We start from the raw sequence: 27,705 nt of genomic DNA, 5'->3' as shown, positions 1-27,705 counted from the left end.
GAGAAGGCATGTACTGTACATGCACTAATGAGAAACAACAGTTGCAGAAAGTGTATTCTGTAGGATTGTAAACTTTGAATATTTATTCAAAGCGAATAGGGTTGGGTGGCAGCCAGCCTAGCTTTGTCATGCTAAAGACTGGACTTGAAATTAACAGGAGGCCGCCCTCCCCCTCCGTAAACCAGTGCTTGGGGTGTTTAAACAACTGCGCGGGCTTCAGAGAACTGGTTCACTTTATTGGTGCCGTGTTCTTTGTAATGTGCCTTTGTATCTCACTGCAGTAATTAAAATGCAGGGTAGCATAACTCAGGGGCGCTCTGTGTGGACGTATTTGCTACAGATTAAGTTTCTCTATGGCATGCAGCACAGTTGCCCAAGAGCTCTTCTGTGTCTGTATAGTTTTTGGTGAAACTTTTGTGATCCCGTTTTTCACTGCTTGGTACCCAAGCTTAGCTTGTTCAGATCTGCATTAATTTACATTTTGTCCATGTACGCTTAATTTGTAGCTTGTGATTGCAGCGTGAATCTAATCTTTATCTTTTCTTGAGCAGTGGAAAAGGTGACTACTAACCTGGCATGTAAGGACAATGTCTTTCTAATGTAGGGCTTTATGGTGTTTGCAATTTGCCGTGAAAAGTCCCAGCTTCGCAGAGCAAACCTCCTGTGTCAGCTGTTATAGTAGAATGTGCAAGTGCTGCCTCATGCATACCAGAAAAGTGTTGCTTGACAGCTGATGAAAAGAACTGGATATGCAGAAATTGAGAAACTTTTATTCTGTGTGTGTTCTGATGATGCCTGCCAGCTACCTTTAGGTCACTTGGAAGAGGCAGAACTCCCTTCAGTTCATTTCTTCCATCTTGCAGCATGTGGTCTGGTTGGTAGGTTACTCCTGAGTAACACAGGTATCACTTCTACATTAGATGCTTAGATAGCTTCCTTCTTCATTCTTGGAGCCCTTGGAGCCTAAAGTATTTCAGCGCTCTACCTTGTGTTCAGCTTATGGTAATAAACATGGTAGCTGGCAAGTCCGGGCAGCACTGCAGTCAAACTGAATGTGCAACAATAATTGCCAGCAATCTGCATTCCAGTTGTGAAATAAAGCTTTCAACAATGCATTGTGTGCGTCAGAATGTGACTTGAGAGGAAAGAAGTGAACTGCAGTAAGCCTAATAGCAACCATTATGAATCCCAAATAAAGCTGAACTAGAAGGAATGAGACTGTGCGGCAGCACAGCATGCTGCAGGCTGACAAAGGTGAGTGTAGCTGACTGCCTCTTCAGCTCAGTATGCTGTCTGAGGGAGTATTAATTGTGAATTTGTGCATTTTCCTGATATATTCCCCAGTGAAATAGCTGAAACTTATGATTCCTGAGTTTTCTTTTGAAGCATCAGGTACTGGTGTGTCACAGTGTACTGGGCTTGAGAAATGAGTAAATAAAGCAGTCCATCAGTTTTAGCTGCATAACAGTTTCTCCCCTTCCCTTCCTCTCCTCCTCCCCCAGCAAACCATTTCTCACCCTTAGTGATTGAGACTTCTTTTCATATATAGGTGTTAGCACAAACTACTCCAACTTGTAAATAACAAACTTCACAGTTTTCCTTCCCTTTGACATCCTGGTAGGTGAAGCAGAGAAGTGTCTGTCTGGCACGTCCGAAGCTGATGAGAGCTAAGCAGTTTCTTAGTGAATCCAAGGGAATTTATGTGTTTGGGGGGGGGGGGGGGAGGGGGGTGAGTCTGTCCCACACATCATACTTGTTGCACTTAGTGCAACTGTTCCTGTTGATTTGCTAAAGTGTGTTCAGCTGACTGGGGAAAGTGAAATAGTTGAGTTTGCAAAAATAATTCAAGTATTAGCTGTTCAGATTGTACGTTTAATGGGGATTTCTGGCATAAGAATGTTACTGATCAAATTTAGTTTGAATCACCAGCTTCTCAGTGCCAGGTTATTTTTAAATGCTGTGTATTAGCAAAGAATCAAGTTTCTTCACTGAGGAAAGTTGAGTTATATTTGAAATGGAACTATAAGTGACTGTTAACGATGTAGTTTTCTAGCATAAAAGTTGTGTGCCTGTAGAAAAAGGTGTGTATTCCTGCACTCTGAAAGGGCTTCTCGTGCTGTGGGCTCTTCTGTCACGACCTGCTCAAGGTAAGGCGGTGTGAAAAAGAGCATGGGGACTTCGTTCCTGAAACGCTGCAAAGATGTGAGCTGTATGAAAAATAAAAATGAAAGAAGGGTTGTTTGTTTGAATGTGTTTGCATTGCTATTGTTTGTTCTTTCCATCACCTTCAGCTTAAGGGTAGTATCAAAGGGCACTGAATGAGCTGGGGGGGGAGGGATACATAAAGCTCTAATAACAGCATCTTACTGGTGGATATGAAGCAGAAGAGCATTTCTAGTAATTATTTATATGCTCTTCTGACCATATTATGCTCTTTCAGCTACAGCCCTTACTTCCATAGCTTAACATAACGCAAGTTCATCTTACTGAGCAAGTGGCTCAGTCCTAGAAGCAGCAATTCTGTGGCTGCTGACAGACTTAAATAGTATAGGGGTTGAATGATACAAACGGTTCCAGAAAACTGAATTGCAAGCAGATAACATTGTGAGCTGCTAGTGCTTGCAAAACACTTAATTCAAAAGAAAAGAGCTTTAGCAGAGACAACTTTTAGACCTTTCCAAGCTGGCCAAGGTGTATTTCTAGATCTTTGTGGAATGCTCGATGCCTTGGGTAGGGAGAGGAGTGAGTGCAGTGTCTGGTAATTGGAGCCTTACAGCTATGAAATTGTAGCAAAGGCCAAGGCAAACTTGTGTCCATATGATGAGTCAGATTGGGGTTTTGGGTAGTTCTGCCTAGTTCGAAGGGAATGCATGGCATTTTAACTTAAAGCCAGCATTTAGTTTCTTCATCTCAGAAGAATCTGCGGGAAAATGTGTAAGTAAAGGTTTCTTGTAATTCATTTAAGATTGACTTGCATATTCATAGAATCATAGAATCATAGCTTCATAGAATGGTTTGGAAGGGTTGGAAGGGACCCTTAAGATCATCTAGTTCCAACCCCCTGCTATAGGCAGGGATGCCTTCTAGACTAGGTTGCTGACAGCCCCATCCAGCCTGGATGGTGTTGATGATGTCTGAGTCCCCTCCTACTCAGGACCATAGAGATCACTTTTTCCTCCATGTGTAACTGTGGCTTCTTTCTGACAACTATGTAGCTAGTGAAATAGGGTAAGAACCATATTTGGTGCCTGAAATATGGAAAACAAGCCAAGTTTGAGTGGCTTGTTCTTCAGACTGCTGGGAAACACAAGAGCACGCTGGGTTAATAGGGAAGTGACTCTGGTATTTCATTTTTGGAAACAATACTAGGAAGGAGGCATTTAAACTGAAAACAAGGATGGTCTGTCTTCCTTCTGTATTTTTGTCTATTACCTGTAGACTGGTATTGCATCAAAAACAATATTGTTAGCAATATTCGCATTTGACAGCAGCACAATAGCTGGATGAAATGTTCTTTCCCCGTGTAATTATCTACACCCCAAGTGCAAACTACTAGGCAAACAAATTGCTTCCCAATTTGTTCCTAAAATGGTAATGACTTGCATTCAGCAGGGCTGTTGTTGAGTTGCAGTTCATTGGACTGACTGATTTTTGTCCCTTGAGGAGTTCATTGAAATGCCCCGTGGAACACATGATGAACTTGGAAGATAAGTTTTGAAGACCATGAGACAGAACTTGCTGAATCTGATTCCTCTGCTGGTTCTGTTCTTGTGGACAAGGCAAGCTTAATGGTTGGTTTGTGGTATTGCTAGTTTAGAGGCCCTGTGGGGTAGAAGTCAGCCATGAGAGGAGCATTAATACCGTGTTACTGCAGCACCGTGTTACTGCACCGTGTTCTCCAGTATCTTAGTTTTGGTACCTGAGGGTTCTTCTGTTCTGGGCTAGTTTGAGACGGTGAATGAAAGTATGACTGTGTTCTGCTGCCATGCAGTAGTGTAATTCTCAAGTGTGTTTGAAGTCTGAGGTGTACGAGGTCTTTTAACCTTGCTATTTAGTAGTACTGCCATAAAACAAACACCCAAAACAAAAACAACCCAAAAAACCCAACCCTTACTGTTTGGTGAGATTTTTTAGAACAGCTGTGTTTGGCCATTTGTCTTGGATAGCTGTTCTTCTGAGCACTGAGAATGAAAGAAGGATAGATGCTTTGCAGTGATTCTTCAGGGGCTGAAGAATGTGATCTTGCAGTTCTTGAAACATTTTAGGACTTCTCCTGTGAGAGGATTTGACTAACCTCCCTGTAGCTATTTTCTTAGATCTTTTAGGATGTAGGACTGGCTGGGAGTACCTTTTGAAAGGTTTCTCGTGGTCTGATCTATATTTCTTATCCAAAAAGAACTATTTTTTATCCCAGAAGAAATCTCCAAGGTGTGCTGGTTGCGTGCATTTTAACAGTAAGGAGGTGAGGAGTGTGTTTCAGTGTAATGCAGGACACTTCACATGGCTGGTTACTAAGGATTCCTCAGGAAATGATGAAACCGAATTTAGCTGAAGCATGCTGCCTCTGTGTCCTGCCTGATTATAGCCAAAAAAGGCAACCAGTTAGATTTTTGGGAGTTGCAAATGCAGGAAACTGTGTAATGGAGGGTAGAGCACAGCTGCTGCCTTGCCAAACCTGATACAACTCTGAACACAATTGAATACTTATTTCCTTTATTTTACTACTTTTTTTTTTCTTTTCCCCTCCTTTCTTCCTCTTCCTTCTTTTAACCCTTTTGACCACAACCTGCAGGAGACACTGCAGTGTCATGGACTCTCAACATCTTTTGTGGAATTGTCAGACTTTGCTATTTCCCACTTGCTATGTCAGGCAAGCTGTTGTAGTCTGGGTTTGCAGCTCTCTTGACAAATGAGTATTTCATGGTCAGCTCTTGATATCCACCTCGTATGTCTGCATCACATCTTTTTGTTGCGTTCCCATCCAATTCTGGATTTTCAATAAAAGCACAAAAAGCCAAGGAGATGGAGTGGCTCTGGGAATTGTCATTGCGGTGATTGAGATGGAACTGTCAGTGATGCTGTGGGAAAGGAAAGATGAGGCAAAGCATGGGAGTGGGTGTTTGCCCTTTCCTATAAGGCTGAAGACAGACTTCAAATGCAGGCTAAAGGGAAGAATTCTTTTTAGAATTTTTTTTCTGTTTGCTGAAGAATTTTTGACTCGTAATATACAACTATCCTAGTTTCTGGCACAAACTCACATAGCACATACAGTGATACGTTTGTTGAAAGGAATTTCCCCTCACGCTTACAAATGTCTGGTGGGGGCATTTTGTGCCCATCTTTATTGTAGCTGGTGTTTTTCTGGCTTTGTTACTGTGAGTGCTGGGATGCTCTTACACATTTCAATAGGTGAAGCTCAGCCCCTCCCTCAGTACCTTTTTGTTGATGTTATCTATAATCAGACTTCACCTATTTGGTTTGTAGGTTGGTGAGCAAATATGCCTATGCTCTGTGACATAGTTATCCCTGTAGCCTTCCGTGACATAAATATTGTTATTTTAATTTCCTGTTCCTTCTGGTGGTAAAGAGCTCTAGTTGCTATCCAAGCATATATTAAGGATGCTGATATCTTTGTGAGGAAGGATCCAAGAAATAATGTTTATGGGACCTTGTAAAGAGGCTGCTGTCACGTGATTAATGAGCCTTGATGCATGAAGTTCTTTCTCGTGATTGAAAGAATTCCTGAATGGCACCAATAAAACTATTGCCTTATTAACTGGAAAATCCCTGGCAGTTGTGCTCTGGTTTTGATGAAATGCTAAAATTTAGGGTGCCGTTTTCTTAGCACGCTGCCTACATCTCCTCCTTGTAGCGGTGGCACTCTCTTCTACCCAAATACAGCTTTGTAACTACTTTATAGGTGGATCTTTGGGAAGAATTTTTGACTGTGAAGTCTCCTGACAGCAGTATTTATTTTTTTCTCTTTTTGAACTGTCTTGGAGCTGTTTTGCTGCTGAACATTGACTAGAAAAAAGATACCAAGTGGTGGGTTCAGTGTTACTGCTGAGCTAATGGTCAAAAGGATATGTAGAGTCTGTGTTAACTCATGTCCTTAAATTATTCAGTGTCTTCTGTATCTCTTGCGTTGTCTAGACTGCAATATGATGTTTCTAAGAAGTTGTGAATTTTGTTCTTGTTGTTCATAGCTAATCGTGATAAGGAGATGAGAAGTGAAATTGTTAATTAAACTTTTTTGATATTTCTGAGCAAGTATTTCTACTGAGTAGAGCACTAAGAGGCTAATCTTACCTGAACGTTACCAACCTAATATCTGATGCTGTGAATGTTGGCACATCTTCTGAATTGTGTGATGCTTGCCACTTTAACATGCTTTCTACTCTTCTGCCAAATGGCTTCCAAATGCTTAACGGTTGTTGTTTTGTTCTGTGTTGTGTTGTTGTTGTTTTGTTTTTTTTTTTTTTTTTAAACTGCTTGCTAGTTTGTTTTTTCCCATCCTCTTGGCAGTCAAAACCTTGACCTTATTGGAAGTTTGACAACTTACCAGTGCTTACTAACATGAAACTGAAGGTGGGGGGAGGCATACTTTGACAATGAAGGGCTCAGAGTATTTAGTATGTGCCGTCTGTGAGGAATTTGCAAGGCAACTTGAGGCTTTAAAAATTTCTTTTTTTTTTTTCCCCATTGCAGGTCCCCAAATCTAAATCACAATGGCACAAAGAGACGCAGATAAGTACCTTTATGTGGACAAAAATATCATTAACAATCCCCTTACTCAGGCTGACTGGGCAGCCAAGAAGTTGGTATGGGTTCCCTCAGAGAAGAGTGGATTTGAAGCAGCTAGCCTAAAGGAAGAGATGGGAGATGAAGCCATCGTAGAATTGGCAGAGAATGGGAAGAAAGTGAAAGTAAATAAGGATGACATCCAGAAGATGAATCCTCCCAAATTCTCTAAGGTGGAAGATATGGCTGAGCTGACATGCCTGAATGAGGCTTCTGTGCTTCACAACTTGAAGGAAAGATACTACTCTGGACTGATCTATGTAAGTAATCTTCTCTATTTTGTATTGTGGGAATTTATTGTAATCAATTTGCTTTTAAACGGTGTATATTAACCTTTCATTGCCCACATATATAACTCTCATGTGAATCAGCTTCTTCCTTCTACTTAAAATTTTTTTGCTAAACTATGCCAATCCCTCTCTAGTTAATGTAGAAGCTTTCAAGGAATGCTGTGGTAAATCAGTCTTTCACATTGCAATGTCTTCATTTGCAGAATGTTTTGAATGCCATCTAACTTCTTAACAAGAAGTGAGAGCAGTTAAAAAGTGGTAAACAGGAAATCTGAACTGAATTAAATAATAAAAACATGATCTTAATATACCTAACATCTGAGTTGCTTTATCTCATGTCTGGAGCTGCACTGGGAAAAAAATACCAGTGCCAAGCTGTTTTATTTTTGTTTGTTTGTTTTTTAAACACAAATTCTGGATCTCGAAGTGTGCTATTAGGAAAGGCACATGTATACATGTGTGAGTTTACAGGTGGGGTAATACTTCCTTCTCATCCCAGAATGGGATTATTATTACTATGGGAAAGACAAAGGTACCATGCATGGGACCAATGACCATAACCTTCTAAAGCAAGCAAGAACTGCTTCACTGCATACCATAAGTAGTAAATAAGGAAAAGCAGGGAAGGAGAATTTGGAACTTTGACTAGTTCTACAGGTCCCTTCTGTCTTAACTCCTGTGTAACCAACAGAAATCTGTCCTGATAGGCTCTACTATTTTAATACTCTGTCAACGTAGGATGAATAAACTGAATAGTAATGTAAAATTTGGATGCAGTGACTGCTTAAAACATGAAGCAGTGTTTCTTGGTTTGTTTGTTCTCCAAATGCCTTCTACTTACAGAATCAAAATGAGTCTGCCAGAGAGAAAATGCCTCACAAATGTAGAAATTCTGGGTGTTCAGTATCTTAAGACATTATGAATCTGCTAGGATGCATTAAAGAATGAATTTGATGGGTAAACGTATATTAACCCAATCCTAGATAATACAGCGTGTCTAGATGCTTTTTCTCCTTTTGAGCTTCTAAACCCCTGAATCTCTTCCTCTTTCTTCATATGGAGATGGCAACATAAATAAAAACTGTTAACTTTCTGTATGTTTTTGGCTTTGGTGTTGTTTGTTTTTCTTCTGTGTTTTTTTTTTTTGGGGGGGGATGCTTATTACTTCACCTTACGGAAAGAGATTTAGTCTTTTTTTCTAGTCATCTTATGAGGCAAGCTGTAGACAATCTCTTCTGTCCTAACAGAGCCTGGTTATCTCCAAACCGCCACATAGCAGGAGTTCCCTCTAACTATCTATCTTGGTTAGAAACCTCTACAAGCAGTTGTGTTCTAAATTAAGAAACACGAAGACAAACTAAAAGTTCTAACTAATGCTGTGACCACAGCTCTTGTAGTGCAGTGTGAGGGCGTACAGACAACTGCTGCCTAAATTATCAGCGAATGCTGGAAGGGTGCAAAACTCATATAAACTTAGTCACCTTCTGCTCTCAAGATTTTGAGACTTAAGAGGTTGATGCAGTTAGTTATTCCATGCAGCTGAACAGCTCTTCTGACTATTGGTCAAAACCTCTTATCGGAGGGAAGAATGTTGGCCTTGTGTTGAAATAGGATATGCAAGATCGTGTGTGTAACACTTTTAGAACAGGATACGTTGGTAGGTTATGTAATAGGTCGTTGAAAATAATTCACTGGTGTTGTGAAGTCTGCTGTGTGCTGTGCAATGGGCTATTTCATTTATCTTGCAAGACATCCTCTGAAATTTCAGACATGATCTGTGGCTATAATAAAGCGAGTTCCTTTAGTTAGGTAGAAAGCAGTGTTAAAAACAAAAAATCTGCGCCCTTCACACATATGAACTTAGAGTAGTAATGCTCTATTACAGAGCCTTGGACTTGCCAAAATGGTGTTTCTGTGCACTTGTGAAATGGACTGATCTTACCTGTCAGCAGTTCTCTGCAAGTCAGAAGATTAGCGTGAACGCTTAAGATACTTTCACTGAAGCGGCTGTTGCTTGATCGCTAATCCTCTTGGAGGAGTACGTGCAGTGCACTGAGGTCACTCTGGAAGTAATGCCTGCTGTTTATTTCCATGGAAGCTACAGCAGCTACAAGGAGCGTAGCACTATTTGATAGAGCACGTTCTCAGCTACAAAACGCTATTTGTCAACATAGTTACTGGTCATAGGAAGGAAGTAATGGAGTTTTCTTGCAGGCCTGCTTCATCGGTCTGAGGACGTTGTGCCTTCCTTTTTCTAAACTGTTGCTCTCTTCCAGCAGAATGCTTCAGTCCAACTTCAGATCCTTGTGTTATTTTTATTTGAAAAGGCACTGGTCGTCTTTGTGGGCAAACATGACCATAAAAAGTCATGCAAATACAGACAAGAAGACTTCAAATTCCTTTTCTCACATTGCCACTTCTTTCTAGTACTCCCCTGTGGCATGAACTGTAGTGTTAAAGAGAATCTGTGATTTCATCAGTGCTAGAAGTTCCCATGCTAATACACAGAAAGTGTAATGAGTGTGCAATGAATGGGGCACTCTGGAGTAGACTGCTTTTTACCTCTTGTTCTTGTCCTGTCTTCCACTACTGTAATCAAAGATCAGGAAAGTATTACACAGACTTTTAGTTGCTGTTTTGTGCTATGCAAGCGCTGTCTCTTGTGGTGAAGAACTGAAGCTGAGGTTAAAGGAACTAGCAGTGCTAAGTTAGCTCCTATAGCTTACTTATAGTTCCTTTCCAGCACTATCTCATAGCTGACCAGAATCTCACTGACATTTAGCTTCCTGAAGTCGTGTGGTAAAGGGTTTTATTCAGTTTTCAGTTCCCACTTTAGAAAGAGAATCTTTTCTGTATGCTATTGAGATGTTCCTCAAATATTTGTGTGTGTGTGTGCAAATACACACGAACTTAAAAAAAATAAAATAAAATAATAAAAAAAAATCCTAAAATGCCTATATGAAGTAGGCTTTCTGGGAGACATAGGGTGAAAGTGAGTCAGCTTTGTGTGAAGAGAAGGTTAATTACCAAAGATTTAAATGAGTGCATAGAAAATTTGGATGTAAAACTGTAAACTGTAGTAGATGCTATTTTCATCCTTCTGTAGTCTAATTCTTACCTTTATCTAGCTAAGAGGCTAAATCTGATTAAGTACTTTCTGCACTTATTGTAGAGAACTCTTTACCATGTCCAAGCTCTCTTTGTTGAGAAAACAATAGAAGAGATATTAGCAATAGAAGGTGCTAAATGTACTCTTCCGGTAGCACTGCAGGTATCTGTAGAAAGCTACTTATATCCAGATTTTTTGAATAGCTGCCTCTGAAATTGACAGGGAACTCTAAACCTCAGCACCAAGGCATGGAGTGTTATTCTTAGAACATCTAGGAAATACGGAAGGTCCTCTCCTACTGTCTTTGCAATTAAAACGCTTGTTAGATTTGCTTTTAGATATTTAGATTTCAGAGATATTTTGGGGGAAAAGATGATACTTTCACTGGAACTATTTTGACAGTTGTGTTAGAACTCAGTGGAAACCATTTGATAAGTTGAAGTTTGCTGTCAGATCAGTAAATTTTGCTATGAAGTCCATTAGAAGTTAACTTTGGCAAATGTTGCTGACTTTTTAAGAATGGAATACTGTTGAATTGTTCTCTATACTCACTAGTTTGGAACTATGCTACGTTAATGGCAGTACGGTTCCGATTCTAGTTCTTGTTACATTCATTACATGTAAATTACAAAAGTCTTTGGGTTGGCAGGGTCTTTAGGAGGCCATGTGGTCTAACTTCCCGTTAAGAGGACGTCAGCGCTGAATTCAGCCTAGTCCAGTGATCTTGAAAATCTCTAAGGAATATGCTGGTCTTATTTTTCTTTTAGTAACTACTTTGTCTTGAATCCCTATATTGGAATCATATTTTGACAAAGTGCAGGATGGAGGGGCAACTTTTCATCAAATAGACCTATATAAAGTCCTGTCAAGTTGCACTTGTCTAGTCTTTCTCATCTCTAGAGAAGTGTCTAGCCTATTTTCTGCATACTGAGCATAAGTGAGCAGGAGATAATAGAAAATAAACAAGCCTGACTCCTATCCAAGGAATATATTAAGGCCTTACAAAGTGATTTGATGTCACCAGTAACACTCATCTATCAGTAAGACTCCAAGAATGCGTTATGTGTCCTTTCCTCTATTTAGTAGCTATCATTTAGCATGAAAACTGTTGAGTGTGGAGAAGAATATCTTCTTGAGTGTTGTGCTAGGGTGCCATCCGTGAAAGAGAATATATGTCTTTGTATTGTGTTTGAAGTAATATCTTGCTGTCTCTCTGCAACATCTGTACCATTTCTAGACACAAGTAAACTGATTTGCTCTCGTGAAGTTTTATTATGTTGTAGTTGATTGTTTAATGCATAAAATTGTCTAGTAGATAGACAAACATGATGTAAAGTGCTTTTTTTTCTAGAAGCTGAGGACTTATTTTATATAATAGACAAATATGAGGATTTTGGAAGGAGACAAAGCCACTCTTCAGAGACTGTTAATTAGCTAGGGAGTAGGCCACTTTGATTATCGACGTGACTAACGTGTCAGTTGATGCTATTTGCATACTTTGAAAGGTTGAGTACCATCCAAGTTGATCTAACTTGAGGCGTTGCTGATATTCTAATACTGCGTAGTGGGAGGCATCCCACTTAGCATCACTGGAAGAAGCACCTGAAAATGACTGATCTGTTTTCAAATAATATGCTGTTTAAAGGCACGAAGATACAAAATTTTAACTCTTTATTTGCTGGGGCATTTTCTTTCCAGACCTACTCAGGCTTGTTCTGTGTGGTAATCAATCCTTACAAGAACCTGCCAATATACTCAGAAGAAATAGTGGAGATGTACAAAGGCAAAAAGAGGCACGAGATGCCCCCTCACATCTATGCCATCACAGACACAGCCTACCGGAGTATGATGCAAGGTGAGTGCTTACTGAGGTAATGATTCATTTGTTGAAATCACAAATCAAGATTGCAGTTGAAACATTGTAGAAGAACAGCTCACTGCTATCAAAAGGCATTGCTGTACTGTTGCTTACAGACACGACGCCTGCTTGGTACTAGTTCTTGTGCTCAGGTGAATAGCTATCTCCTGCTCCGGTGTAATAAAGAATATTACAGAAGGGTCTGACAAGTGCATGATTACATAAATGACTGATTGGTTTCACTACAGTGGAGCTCAGAGAAGCATGCAAATAGGACTGAAGTAGGTAGATTTTCCCTCTGTGATCGTATGGGGCCATAACTACAGATAGTCAGACAGCAATTCAACAAAACTGTTAAAATCCAGTCATGCAGTCTGGTTGGATGAAGCTAGCTTAGTATAACCTCAAGTGTGATGATTGGTGGTAGTTTTACTGATGATTAGTTGTTTTGTTACATTCTTGCTCTGTTAAAAATTTATATCAGGCAATATTAAATACATTTGTTAGCTTTTTATGGATAAAAGCAAGCAAGCAGGTTGATGTGTTTCCCTAATACCTCCCTTTGTATACCAGTGAAAAGAAGAACCATCTATATATAATCTCCTTGATTGTCGCTGAGAATTTAAATTTAATTTAATGAGTTCTGCAGGCCCTATATATATCTCTCCTTCTCTGAGGAGGTCTTTCACAGGGTCAGTGCTTTTGTTTGGGATGCTTGGAGAGTGTTCAAATGTGGAAGTACTCTATGCTTTTCTTCCTGTTTATACTTAGGTTGTGCGAAGAGGCATGCTTTGCATGCTTAAAGGATGGTTTGATTTGGCTGGTTTGTATAAATTTCACTTTTCTGATGGATGGCAATGATGATTAAGGTGTTGGTCTCTCAGAGTCTCATCATCAGTTTTACTTTTTGAACAAATGCCAGTTATAATAAAAACATGCTTTGAAATTCTAATTGGACCCAATTGTAAACACTTGCACTTTTTCCCTGCCCTCACTGTTATTTGTACTTGCAAGCATGGGAAGAATATAGCAATGTGGTTGCCCAGAGTGGAAAGAGAGCAAGGAAAACTTCTTCTGCTTGCCAGAGTTAATGATTTTAAATAATTTTTCCTTGTGGAGAATGTCGAGGAAATTTGCTGAGGTACGGTGCCATGTGGAGCAGAGGGAGAGCTAGCATGATGGATAAATTAAGCTGTATTGGTAAAAGCCTTGAGAGCAAAGGGGAGAGCCATGCAGCAGTGGACTCGTAGCAGAGTACTGATGGCAATTCATTGAAGATGTGATAGGTCTGAAGAAAATACATCCATAGTACTTAAACATTACTCTGCAGATGGGAAAAAACAAACCCTGGGTCTACATAGGGCCTTACTTTCTTTGAACAAAGACTGGATTTGCCATGAATCACAAAGATAAATGCACCTCCTATGCAATATATGGCAGCATGTCTGTGAAGCTCTTATCACTGTTTCATTTCCTTTATTACTTCCTTCTTTCTCTTGCTCACTCCTTCTTGTCAGCTGAAGTACCAATGTATATTTTCCTTAAATGAGCTATTGACTAAGTCCTCCCAAAGTTACTGTTCCCTAAAACGAAATCTTTTCTACATAGCATCTGGAACAGACTCTTTGCTGTAAGGAGACATTGCTGTAAGGAGACTGAAGATATCTTTCTCCTTCCTTTGTCAACAGTTAAACCATGTAGAATTGCATGTGCATGCAGCATGTTCTTTTTCACTGCCAGGTACACTAGTATGTGGCAATGGATGTCCAGACAGCTGCAGGAAGGGACAGATGAACTTTGCTTGTCTGAAAGTGCTTCAGAGATAGTGATTGGTCTACATGGATATTTTCTTTCATTTTGAAAAGGGAAGTGTTTCCATTGGATCACTGCTTGAGTGAAGTCTAAAACTCAGAAATCTCAGACTTGAATTGTGTTGGTGTACAAAGCTGAAGACTGGAAGCCCTGCTGCTGTTTTTCCTAGCAGCAAAAGTTGCAATGAACTTTCTGAAGTGTTTGCCTTTTCCAGAATCATAGAATCACAGAATGGTTTGGGTTGTAAGGTACCCTTAAGATCACCTAGTTCCAACCCCCTGCCATAGGCAGGGACACCTTCCTCTAGACCAGGTTGCTCAAAGCCCCATCCAGCCTGGCCCTGAATGCTTCCAGGGAGGGGGCATCCACAACCTCGCTGGGCAACCTGTTCCCAATGTCTCACCACTCTCACAGTAAAGAATTTCTTACTAATATCTAGTCTAAATCTGCCCTGTTCCAGCTTAAAGACATTTACCATCATCCTGTCACTACACGTCCTTATAAAAAGTCCCTCCCCAGCTTTCCTGTAGGCCCCCTTCAGGTCCTGGGAGGCTGGTACAAGTTCCCCTCAGAGCCTTCTCTTCTCCAGGCCAAAGAGCCCCAGCTCTTTCAGCCTGTCCTCATAAGGGAGGTGCTCCAGCCCTCTGATCATCTTCATGGCCCTCCTCTGGACCTGCTCCAACAACTCCATGTCCTTCTTGTGTTGGGGGCTCCAGAACTGGACACAGTACTTCAGTGCAGTCTCATGAGAGCAGAGTTAGAGTTAGAGGGGCAGAATCATCTCTCTCAAGCTACTGGTCATGCTTTTCTTGCTTTTCTTGATGCAACTCAGGAAATGATTGGCCTTCTGGGCTGCAAGCACACATTCATGGCTCAATCAACTCCTCCTCATCTTTCTCCTTAGTACTGCTCTCAAGCCATTCTCTGCCCATCCTGAATCTGTGCTTGGGATTGCTTTGACCCAGGTGCAGGACCTTGCACTTGGCCAATAGGAGCCAGAACTATTCTAGCTATGTGGCATTCTCAGTGATTTTGACAATCTAGAGGCTTGTCCCAGCTCTTCTCTGCACGTCATGTGTGTCTGTTTGCTAGCAAAAAATGCCCAGAAATTGTTGTAGGGTTACTTGCTGCATTATACACTGCTGCTAGCAGTGGCATTCCAGTTTATGCTACTGGGAGCAAAGGTGAGTAAGCTGTTGTAATGTCTCTGGTCCTGGCTAGCCTCTAGGGCAATGGAAAGCAACATTCCTATTCCACTTTCTTAGTGCTGCTTAGCAGTGGGGGAGGCTTGATGCAGCAGCCAGTGGTATGGCAGGAATCTGTTCAGAGAATAGAAGATAAAAGGGTACAGTGCTCCACATGAGCTAGAGGCATTTAGGATTAGTCTGCCTTCCCTACTATGCTTTCTGAGCCCCAAAGGCAAGGATTCCTTCAGGGTCTGAAGAAGGATAGCAAGCTGGTGACTTACGCCAGCATGAGGTGTAGTTGTCTCTTAAGCTGATGGAGTGAAAAAGTCTTGCATGTTAATTGATTTGGACTTTCTTTTTTTCTGGTTTTCAGTCAATTTATGGTATTCTGATAAGCAGGCCTCCTAAAGGGAGGCCCTTTAGGAAAGGGATAGGGAAGGGAGAGGAAGATGAGAATTTTAATCCAACTTCTGCTAATTCAGAAACTATTTAAGCCTTTTCATGCATCTATGCCAATGCACTGTTTGGTCCTCTTTTTGTGTCTTCCATGGTTAGTCCATTTAGAAAAGTGTCATGGTGGCCATTTGTATATCCCAAGGGGTTAAATTGTGGGTAGTTGTTTTTTGTTTGTTTGTTTTTTGGTTAAACTTCACCAAAAGCATTTCCTTGAAGCTATGATATAATGGGGAACATGTTTTAAGTATTTTTTTTTCCCTCCTTTTTCCCAACAAAGGACATTAAGACTCAGAAATGAGATAAACCCACAATTTTGCTGCATGGTGCTTGGAGATGCTTCTTAAGTTTCAAGAGAAGAACTCTGAGAAAATTATAACATTTTTATTTTCTATGAAAACAACCTTTTGTCTTAATGTTTCTGTTTCCTGGGTAACCTGAATGCCAGAAGCCTCAGGTCTGACTGCTTTCAGAAGAATTATTTTTCTGGCACTGATGATGGAAGCAGAGTGCCTACAAGTGGAATGGTATCTTAAGCAGACAAATCATTATTGCAAAGCAGCAGATGTACGTTGAAGAGATAAATTCTCTACCTCAATTCATGTTCTCCAGAGGATTTATTAAGAAAAAAAAAAAACAACTTTTAAAGCTATTAAATGACACTCAGAACACATAGAAGAAATTTTCTGCGTCAAATACTGAAGCTAGCAATAAGCTATGAGTCTTCTTAGTGTCTGGAGCATGATGACCGTTGTTGAATGTCAGTGTCTGAAACTTCTTTGTAATAGTTTTGATGTGTATGGTTATTCTGGAATGCTTTCTCCAAAGCTCTTTCCTTGTACATGTACTCTGCCAATCTATTAGCCTCTATTCAACCTGCTCAACTAAAAGATGGGTGGGAGAGGGTATAAGCAACACATTGCTACTGAATGTGCTTCATCTCACTTCTCATCCAGTTTTTCTGCATGTCAGTATAGGGTTCCTAATGGTTCACTGAACAAAACTCTTAAAAACATTGTACAGTTATTAAATCCTCTTTGACCTTGATGGATTAGTCTGCAGAGGAGCATATGCAGCCAGCAGCTTGGGGTTTAAGCAGTCTTTGGGTTTGGTGTTTAAAAGAAAAGGTTCTGAAGCATAGCACCTTCCTGAAATTTCTTGGCCTTGTTATATTAAGGGATGAAAGGGTTAGCTATGGTAAGACAAATTACAGGTCATTAGATGCACCTCAGACCCAGCTGTCATTTTCATAAGAAACAGTCCTCTAGGTCTGCTCCTGTAGAACATGACCTTGAAGTATTTTATTCATAATTCTCACATGTTGACATATTTCTTAAGTTTCCAAGCTAGTAGAACACTTCTTTTCTAATTTCTGTGTCTCAGTGCTGCTTTCTCAGCTTGCTTTGTAGCACTGCTCTGCTGTACTGCACTGATACTGCGCTGCTCCAAAACATGTCTTTATTTTCTATAAGATATTCTCTGTGTGTTTGCCAATTCAGGAATAGCTGATTGAGAGCCCGCTCAGATTATGCAGGGGCACAGATGTCTCTCTCAGGCTGCTTGCAAAAGTCAATTTTGTTTCCACTAAAACCAAAGGAAAGTAGCATGTGGTTTCACTAGTTTATTTCTGAGATTTGTCCAAAGTTCTGATGCAAAGGGCAGCGTTAAATTTGGATACCAATTACGGAGGATGTTTGTTTGATGGTATCTGTATACAAATTGCAAGAAAGGATGCATGCAGTTTCTGATCTTCCTTAAGAGATGCTTTACTAGTTTTGAATCATTTGAGCTTTCTAAATGCAACTGTGAAAAGAGTGCGTCTTGAAATGTGGTTCTCAATAGAACAAGGAGCTAAAAAGAGTCCATTGCCCACTTGTTTTTTAGTAGTTACCACACCCTTTGCTTCATTCCTGCAAACCAGAGCAAGATCCTTCTGGCAGTTCTTACATAACAGCTCAGCCCTTTCTGTCAGTCCCCCTGCTGCACACTGTCTTAGGACCACGAGCAGCCTGAGCTTTTGCAGCCTATACAGTGGTTTTTCTTTCCTGTCAGAACTTTGTAAACATTTGTGTAGCCTAAAATTACAGTCTAACTTATTTTCCCATTTTGCTATCTCTAGATTCAGTCCTGAAATGTTAGAGAAAGGGGTATGGGCTTTAGTCCAAAAACAGGCTCAGGGAAATAAATATTTACATTTGATCCAGTAGGATGTATTTCATTTTTTGAAATGACACTTTTTTCCTTGTGGCTGCCCTCAAACTTCACATAGTGCAAAGCTGAATCTTGGCACTGTAGCCATCCTGCCAAATCAAGGGACTTTTTCTTTTTTCCACGTCTAGAAGCTGTGTTTTGTAAGAGCTGTCTTAAATATTCTATGCTTGTCCTTCTTTTTTTCCTTGTGCTCGGTGGTAGGGTATTCACATTTAGAAACTTCTCTCGAACACATTCCCAAAATGGGAATGCAAAAGCAAGTTCTCAGGCTGTGACTGGGTGTTTCCCTGGGGTGTTTTTGATCCTACTCAAAGCAGCACGTAGGTTAAAGCACTGCTGTGAATATATTTGATGAGATTGTATGCCAGCGGGGTTGTTTCAGTAGCACAGTGTGTCAGGTGCCTGCGGCTCCTCACGTGTCCCAGCCCCGAGGGAAGGACATGCTAGTAAGATTTTGGTGAGGAGAGACGGGGAATTGAGGCTGCTGCGTGGCTGAAACGTGCATTTCAGCCCACTTTTTGCTTTAGGTCACCTCCCTAACTTGGCCAGCAGACGTTCCCCCAGTTGGGCCAGGCCCTCACAGCCTTACAGTAACGGAAACCTACAGGGCCGGGCTCTGTGGTTAGGAGGTGGGTGGTACCATCTCTCTACGGTTAAACTTGTAGCCTTAATGAGTCAGCTATAGGCAGCGGATAGCAAGCCAAGCCTTTGCCTTTCAGCTACACTTCCTCTTGGCTGGAGAGATGATGTCACCATTGTGTGAGTGCTATAGCACTTCTCCTTTTATGGAGATGAACAGGCCTGCAACTGCAGTCGCTCATGCAGAGGAAGTGGGTGATAAAGGCCTGGTAGGATGTGCTGTAAGTGAGATGGAGAGCCTGAATTGTGCGTTCTGTTCTTCTGTTCTAGCCTACCTACCTCTTCTTCTTCCACCCCCAAATGTATATTAAAAATAAATAAAAATATCAAGAGTTCATTCATCAGTAATAACAATATATTTGAACAATATATTTGAACAATATATTTGAACACAGCGGTTCAGAATTCTTCCAGATCTGTTATTTTGCAGTGGAGTATTTATCTGAGCATCATTAATGTACAAGATCTCTGTCTTGTCGAAACAAATTTTGGTTTAATGAAGTTTTTTAATGTGTCCTGGAAGGTCCTGGAAGCAGTCTAAAATGAGAGCTTTTATTTTTAAACTGAGAGAAGTCAGATATGTCTTTTTAATATAGTAAAATTAATCTAGAGATCTCATTATACCATCCTGCTGTATAACTTAAATGTGAAGGATGTCTTACTTCCTGCATTTCTGGATGCTTGAGGCTGCTGCTTCTTGGGGTCTCTTGAATACTGTGATGATGAGAACTGAGGAGGAGCCTAGATAAAAAGCCTTCCTTGCCAGCTGGTCTGAAATACAGAGCTGTTGCTATAATTAACTAATGAGTTGTTATTCTGAATTGTTTTTAATAAGTGACTCTATTTAGGATTGAAAAGCAGATGCAGATTTCTTTTAATCAGGCGTTTCTTGATTGTGTTATTATAAGCGACTGGGTTTATGGTACCCAGCACATTCTGTTTTGCTGAGTAGGTTGCTTGCACAACTGACAGCGCAGTAAAGGCAAGTGCTGACTGAGGTTGTGCAGTACGCCCATGTCGAATGATCATCTAAAAAAAAAATGTGGGGGAGTGGAGGTGGCTTCTTGTCTGGGCAATTGGATTTGGATTCGGTGATGGCGCAAGTCGGCATTGTATAGAGAATAAGTATTGGCATTTACAACAAGACTTAACTGGAAGCGTGTCTAAGAGTTACGCTTTTGTATTTGTTAGCTCTTTGGCCCTTTGGTAGGCTCCAATTTCCTGTTGCTCAACACATTATTCAGTTGTCTGTCTGTACACAATTAGAAGAATTCCAGCTATCCCAATGACTGCCGCTTTGCCGTCCTGGGAAAGAATTTCCCCCGGATTGCAAACAGGAATGTTGCCTTTTATGGCAGTGTGTGCACGCTGCCGGTGGCTTGCCTGCACTCGCAGGTACGTTCTGACTGGCTTAAAGCAGAGGTGACTAACACAGCTGCAGCAGGCCACCAGACAAGTGTGCTGGGGGAGGCAACCCTAGTGCCAAGAGAGCTCTTAAACACTGTCTATGGCTCTTCCTGCTGAGCACCTGACAACACCTCACTTGGTGTTAAGTCCTGGAGAGATCCTGTGCTTGCCCCTTTGTGGCTTCTTGAGGTAATTCCGGAGTGTTGTTGCTGCCTTGCCCCATTGTAGCATGGCTCTACAAGGGCTTCTCAGAAAGTTGACAAAACTTGTGATCATCAGAAGTGTTTTGTGCCAAAAGAAAACTGGGGATTGTCTGATGTTGGTCACCTCTTTTCCCATACAACTTTCGGTTTGTCTGTTTACCAATGTATTTTGCTACAATAAGGATCCTACCTTGGAGAGCAGGGAAGAGATGGCATGTGGTATGGAGGTACTTAGGACCCCATTACCTGTACGAGCCTCAACACATCATTCCAACACCGAAGTTGGTTTCCAGAAGTGAGGAGTGTCATCAGGGACATATCTTTTTCTCAAACAGGCTTCTTAGAAGAGCCACTGTGGTACCTGAATGCAAATACAAACTTTTCTAGAACAAGTGGGCCAGTCAAGCTTTCAAAAGGCAGATGTTATTCAGAGGCACAATCTTATCCTTTCGCATAGCTGCTTTGTGATAGAGCATTGCATCCAAGTGTTGCACTCCTGCAGAATACATTTCCTTAGGCGATCCATAAATGAGTCATTAGTTATTCCTCTGATCCGCCTTCCCAGTGCCCAGTCACGCAGATGTGTCTGCTGAGCCATCGACCCACTGGGAACTTGGAATGGGTGGGGCCTTTGAGACTGCCTCACCTCTGTCCTTCACCTTTCCTTCAGCAAAAGGGATATGTATCTCAAAAGCAAAAGAATAAAATCCAGCACTTGAAAACATTGAATGTGCAGTGCTAATAAACTTGCAGGTGTCTACTTTGGAATGTGTAGTGACAATTTTCTTTTGCTTGCTTTCTTCCAGTCCTAATCTGATCAGCTCTTTCTGAGAACGGTGTTAACTGGTATAAAGCAGATTATTTTCCTCTAAACTTTTATGCTCACCTGAATACAGTCAGTTTCCAGCAAAGCAAGTTCAGAGCAGGTTACCTCTCCATAGTGCGAACTTAATGTTTCTGATATTGTTTTCAGAATAGTTTAAGAAAAGACAGAATCTCAAATTTGGTAGATTTACCTGCTTTTCCTGTTCCATGAAAAGTCTATCTGACTATAAAGCCTTTCCTAATTACAGTTCAATCTCACTATCTCACACAAAGAAACTTGAATGGTGACTCAGTTATATCTTCTAAGCAGTTCTCTGGTGGGGAGATCATTGAGTACACTGACATTCTGTAAGAGAATGGAGGAAGGAAAAGAAGTAGCTCAAATGTGGAGATAGTCACAGTTGTAAACATACTGATGAAAGCTACCAATTGCTGAAATAATTTATTAGAGGAATCCAGTGAATTTTCTATTCATGAATGCTTAGAGCTTATAGTCTATTTAAAGATTAGACTGTAGTCTGACACAAAATTGGAGTACAATGTGGAAAAAGAACAGTGGCGAGATGAAATGTAACTGCTGTAATACTCAGGCTCTCAGACTGGATCTTATCCTGAATAAATAAATAAACACATTTTGATGGCACAGTGCGTGTCTCAATAGCTCTTGTGTGATGCAGGACTTTCTGTGCATGACTTACAGTTCCTGAGTCTGTTCTGTGTCTGAACAGGTCTCACTTCCCCTGTGATTTCTACAGCTAGTGAAGTTGTACACAGCACAGACACTCTCCAGTCTTTCGAGTGCTTCCAACTGGGGGGAGAATACGATGCAGACTCTGGGGGCTAAAGCGGGATTCGGAGTGGAGGAGTGGATGGAAAGTGAAAGGTAGAAGAAGGGGAGCATGTTTGCATAGAAGTGGTTGAGGAGCAGTGGGATGAAGACTGGGCAGGGATTGCCTGTGAGGAAGTGTAATCATAGGTGGAAGCTGAAAGGAGGTTAAAGATGTTGGAGAAGATAGTGGTAGATAGGCTGGGTGAAGTAAGTTCTGTAACTGGAAAGATTTCGTAATCCATAGCTGGGAAATGAGCACAGGAATTAGCATGTCTACTATTTAGCATTCAGTGCAATATTCCTATTCCTGTTTTTTTGCAACTTGTCAGCATGAAAAAGATTCTGCTATTATTGACTGCTCAGTTAATACAAAGGGATTTTACAATCCCTTTGTTGTATTAACTGCAAAAAAGTAACCTGTAGAGCACTTAGGCTGCTGCTCAGCGCTGTAGCTTTCAAACCCATTCTGTATAAAATAAGTAACAGTAATTTCTCACTGAGCTTCTAGTGTTGGTGTGTAGTGTAGGTGGAAGTCTCAGTTTGATATGAGATTTTGGTTCTTTGGAATTTTTGATGGTTCCTGCCCCTTTTCTCCACCTCCCATCTGTATTCTCTGCTCTGCTCATCACTGTTGCAAGTCAGTATGGATTCAGAGTAATGGAAGGAGGGAAGGGGATAAATAACAAGTACCTATGTATCAAATGATTCTGTGATAAAGAAACATTCAGTGAGAGAATTCTGTGATGATTGCAGAAAAATTGATGCAAATGATGTTCTCTCTCTGGATGAAGAAAACAATGGTACTGCTGAAATTTAACTTCAGCAGATGGTGGGAAGTTGGCTTCTGTTTCCAAAAGAGGGGATATGTGGCCATATTTCTGATGATACTTCAGATAATGAACTTGTCAGTTTGTTTTTGTATTTGGTGTTGATTCTGTTTCTGTTGATTTAATTTTCAAGTCTAAATCTGACTACTATTTTAAATTTTATTCTAGACCGAGAGGATCAGTCCATCCTTTGCACGTGAGTATATAAACAGTTGCAAGCTTGTCTGGATGTCTGTGTTAAAAATCTTGGTTGGAGGATTGTTTTAGTGAGCACTTGGAGGTGGTCTCAAGAAAATTGAGTAATATTGGAGGGTTAAGGAAGGTCCTGCTTCATTTCCTCCAAGATCTAATCCTTTCTGCAGAATAATTTTCATGGTAACTGAAGGAAAGAAGGAGGTTTTCAGAAAGCTCAAACTCCTGAAGAAATAAAGTTTTGTCAGTGGAAAAGCTTTGGAGAACTCCTTAAGATTTGCTGCAACTGTTGTGATTAAGAACATCAGTGCTGATGTGCCTGATGTAATAACAAATTGATAGTCTTATTTATTGCAGCAGTTTCTCCTCTTGACACAGCAAAATTTGGCCTTCAGTTGGGGACCTTCGCTATGAAAGATTCATTTATTTGCTTTTCACTGTTCTATACCTGCCTCTGAATTATTCCTCACCACTTAGCAGTTTTCGTATCTAAGTGACTAAAAAATATAGTTCTTGTTTCTATTGCCTCCTTTGTGTCAGCACACAGAATCGATGCCCAGCAGAAAACTAGCTGAGAGATATAGGCTTTCATCCAGCTACGCTCATGCCACTCTCTGGTATGATTCAGTTTTTGCTGGTTTTGAGAGGTGTTGTGATAGAATGGATTTAAGGAGCTCTGTAGCCCTTTGGAGTTAGAAATATGTCCCCCTATGTCTTTTTGTGTGTGTGTGAGAATGAATTGCAGACTTTTTTTACAGAGGTGAATCGGGAGCTGGTAAGACGGAGAACACCAAGAAGGTCATTCAGTATCTGGCTCACGTTGCTTCCTCACACAAGTCTAAAAAAGACCAGGTAAGACCTAGGTTTAATTTAATGATGCTTTATTATTGTGCTGACTTTGGACAATAGATATGTATTTGCTGTCATTGGTAAAAGCCGTGTTGCTGAATAAAAGCTTAGATGGTAACATCTATCAGGGACTGAGGAGGACGGTGAACTGTGCAATAATAAAAGTTTATTGAAAACTACGAGCCGGGGAACGTTGTTCTAAGTCAAACCTCCTTTGAATTCAGTGGAGCTACACAGGAATATACTCATCTGCAACCTCTTGGATTTGTGGGCTAGAAACACTGTAAATGAAACATCACCCATCCTGATCTTTTTACACAGACATAAGGCTTATAACCAGTCCAGGAAGTTTAAAACTGATCCTTCTGTGGAGGAGTTGTCTCCAGTCTTCTGTACCTTTGTATGTTAGGCTTGACTATTACATATACTGTCTCAAAACTGGAGAGGTAGTCTAGTGAAACCTCAGTTGAAAACTTTGAAATTGTAGGAGGACATTAAAAGGGTGGAAAAGAGCCAAGTAGCAGCACATGAAAGGAGGGTGGTGGTGATGGTGGGAGGACTTTGAAAATGTCTCACTTATATTTTTTTCCCCTCCCTCTCCCCCGGTGGACTATTGCCGAATTCATCAGTTGTATCCTCGTAGGTGAGCTGCACGTTTACTGCACGTTCTGCACCAGGAATGCGTTTTCTGTCCCATTGTGTGATTTATTTTTTTTTTTTTTGAGCAGCTTTTCACTCCACACCAATATCACTTTCTGCAGCTAAACCAAACCCATAGACAATTCACAGTTTTTTTTGTGTGTGTGTGTGTGGTGCACAGTAATCTTTTTATTAGGATGTTCGATTGGGGACTAAAGTAATATAAAGAAAGAATACTTGTGTTCTGTGCTAAAAACTAGTTTGCATTTTAAGACTTTTCTTCCAGGAGTTCATGAACAGTTTATTTGGAAAAATATTCCTCTGAGGCAATTGAACTGGGACCAGACTTTCATACAACTGAATATCTAGTATGTGTGGTGCTCCTAGTAAGATAAATGTAGGCATGTGTTTAGCTTTCTCCTCCCAGCAGTGAGATGTGACTGCAAGTTGCAGAGAAAGATGGATGAGGAAGGCTGCCCTGCAGACGGGGTGTTCCAGGACTGTGAGCTTGTTAGTAAGAGTTGAACACTTTGGAAATGTTCACTGGTGAGCTGTGTAATGAAATCCAGATGCCAAGTGCATCCAGTGTTATCTGTCAGTAAAAGTTTTTTGCTGGTAGCTTAATGTATAGGCATGCCTTATGTGTGTAGAGCGTGTGAATAAGGCATGCTGTGCTTGTGCGCACACATTCTAATAAGTAACTTCTGGAATATGACCAAAAAAAAAAACCCTTCTACATGCCAAACTTTCAGACATATGAAGGCTTTTTCCATGGTCTGTCAGTAGCTGTATTTAGAAACATTCTTTTTTCTTTTTCTAATTTTAAATGTGGAAAACAGAATCGTGGGCTTCAGCTAAGTATTCTTCCAGTGTGTAACCTGTGGATTCTTAAATGTTAGTTGGTAAGGAGTGTTCTGGGCAGCAATCCTTTGCAAATCTTAAACTTGGAACCATATTATGAGGGGTTATACATTATTTGTTTCTGAGCATCTGAGATCCTGACAGATTTATTCTTTAAGATAGAATACGGCAGTGTCAAGCCTTCATGCTGCAACACCAAAAACCCACTGCTGGCACTGATTAGCAAGACTACATGTGGAACTTTGTCAGTGACAGTGCAGGAAGTAGTGATACTTAATCTACGGGGAAGGTTTCTTGACTGTCTTCTTGTAGAAGTTTTGAACTTAAGCTCCTGTTTTTTGAAGTATCTCAGCAAAATCTGATTTACGAAGCATATTTGTCAGCTGTAGCTCTCTTGCTTTGGAGGTTGTGGCTGCTTTCACCAAGTCCAATGAATTAGTATATTCAGCTAAATAGCTTCTAGCTGCATGGTGTGAGTATTAAGTGCATTAAAGCTGCTTTTGGGGCCTACTGAATTGAATCATATAAATACGTTTTTACTTCATTTGTGAAAGTTAAGACTGATGGTTTCCCCTTTGTAGTCTCTGCTTCTCTACTGACTTGTTAAATCGTGAAGATGAGAATGTTTGCAGCTGATTAAAAGTTCACAGGTAGTGGCTGCTGATGTTTAAATCTTTTTAATGGAGGTTACATTATTGATGCTCTCTTTCCGCCTTCCCCATCAAATTTAGTGTTGTTGGGATACAGTTGTCTGAGAGACTTTCACCTGGTTGTGGAAAAGCATATAGAAACTAATCTCTGAAATGTTTAAAGCAAATAAAACCAACGTAGACCAGAGGGGAAACAACATCTTTTATTTAAAAAAAAAAGATGTGAAAGCTAGCTGTGATTTCTGGATGCCCATTTCCATATTGACAAGTCATGAGAACTGAGGGATGTGACCAGCTCCAGCCTTCTCCTTTCCTCACAGTGCTGTACTGCTGTAAGCCCTGAGCTGGTGTTCTCTTACACCTGTTTCTACCTTGGTGTGGCTCAGGAGACTGAGTCGCTTTCAAGCTATGGTCTACCAACACGTATGTTACACTAAGGACACTTTTTCACTGAGGAATTAAGAGGAGGCTTGGTAGTGAAAATTTCTGTAAACTTCTGATATTTGTGTAGCAAAGCATAGTCTTAGTTTTATTTTTAACCAAATAATTGAACAGATTCAGCCTGACTTCTTTTTAGAGGAAAAAGCAACTCTTGATCTCTTTCCTCGTTGTGCCTTAGTTGAGTTGAAATGTTGACCTCTCCTGCATAGCAACAGTTTGTAGTCACAAACAGAGGCCTGGAACTTCACTGCAGGTTGGTGAGGGAAGAGTGTTCCAGTATCAGTACGTGTGCCAGAATAGGAGAGGGAAATGTGACTGCTGCACAGTTCCAAGGACTGAACCCCAGTTTCAAGGTTTTCTCCTACACACTGGCTCCGTTGTGAGACAGCAGGTATCCCAGCTTTCCCTTTCCATGGTTAACCAACCCCCTTGTTGTGTATACTTTACAATGAATAGAAGTGTTTGCAGCAGCTGCCCCTTCTGTGTGTGTGCAGTTCTGCAGGGACTGGAGGTCATGTTTGGCATTTTGTTTGGCGGTGCTCTTTGCAAGCATGAAGTGAGATGATTGTGGAATCGAGAAAAGAGGCAGTGGTAGTTCTTTGTTTGGTTACTGATGCACCACCTCTTTAAAAAACAAAACAACAACTACGTAACACAACTCTCCTGCTTTTTCAGAGAGACAATGACCTGTTCTGTAAAGCACTTGAAAAATGAATGCCAACAATTTTCCTTTATAAACACCATTAAATATTTTGCCCGTGCATTCCAGTTTTCACACACCAAACTCAATTTCCATCTGTTATGCACAGGAAATCTTGAGTATATACTGATAACTGCTAAAAAGAGAAGTATTCATCTAAACTGTCATTTTCTGTCTCCAGAAGTTTTTCAAGTAATCCTGACATATGCAGAGCTCCACATTCTTAACACAAAGGACAAATGTTTTTAAAAACAACCGGCGACGTATCTGGAGCCTGAAGGGAAAGGTGTACATGCTCCAATGATCTACTGCTTGGCAGGGATAGAAGTTCTGATTTTTTTTTTCCTGCAGCTCCAGCATTTTGTGTTCCCTGAGGGGAGGAGGAGTGTGCAAATATGGCAGTAGAATGTGAGCGATCCTGCAGTTTGTGGGATACCACTAATTCTCTTTTTTTCTGTGTGCCTCCTTACAAAAGAGTTTTCTGCTTGTTAGTATTGTGGAAAGCATAGACTCTTAGTCCAATTTGGTATTGCTGTTTTCTTTATATATTTATCTATATGTTTGTTTGTTTTTACAAACATTACAGTTTTTCAGGCTAACTTATTAATCTACTGGTAGCAGAGTTCAGAGCTCACAGTAGCAAGAAAGGATTTTTCTCACTCTTCCTACCTAGATGGCAAGGCATTTTCTGGGATGAGGGCCTGATCTTGGATGAAATGTTTTGGGTTTTTTTTGTTTTGACTCTGGGGAATCTGTGGGGTGTTGTGGCCAAGTGACTTTAAAGGGCTGCTTGTTAACAGAAAGACAGCACTGGGACACCCTTGTCTCGGGGAAGGGAATAAAGGATTTTTGTGAGTGCTTCTGTTTTACCTGGATAACTAATAAGTCTCCTTTTGAAGGTTTTAAGGGATCATCTTCTAAG

At 40.7% G+C, this 27,705-nt stretch overlaps 1 protein-coding gene across 2 annotated transcripts in view; it reads left to right on the top strand.

Annotated features, from left to right (window-relative positions):
• Positions 1-27,705, top strand: part of MYH9 (myosin heavy chain 9) — a 68,860-nt gene that overhangs the window by 8,016 nt on the left and 33,139 nt on the right. For both annotated transcript variants that reach the window (XM_052668233.1, XM_052668234.1), the window contains exons 2-5: positions 6,709-7,061; positions 11,899-12,055; positions 22,620-22,647; positions 23,402-23,495. In XM_052668233.1, the coding sequence (XP_052524193.1) occupies positions 6,729-7,061; positions 11,899-12,055; positions 22,620-22,647; positions 23,402-23,495 (612 nt within the window). In that variant the 5' untranslated portion in view covers positions 6,709-6,728. The remainder of the gene's footprint in view (positions 1-6,708; positions 7,062-11,898; positions 12,056-22,619; positions 22,648-23,401; positions 23,496-27,705) is intronic.

The sequence above is a fragment of the Tympanuchus pallidicinctus genome, unplaced genomic scaffold (genome assembly GCF_026119805.1).
Source record: "Tympanuchus pallidicinctus isolate F22 unplaced genomic scaffold, pur_lepc_1.0 scaffold8, whole genome shotgun sequence".
In the NCBI taxonomy this organism is placed as follows: domain Eukaryota; kingdom Metazoa; phylum Chordata; class Aves; order Galliformes; family Phasianidae; genus Tympanuchus; species Tympanuchus pallidicinctus.
Note: the sequence above shows the minus strand (reverse complement) of the source record. Positions and strands in the feature narration are given on the sequence as shown.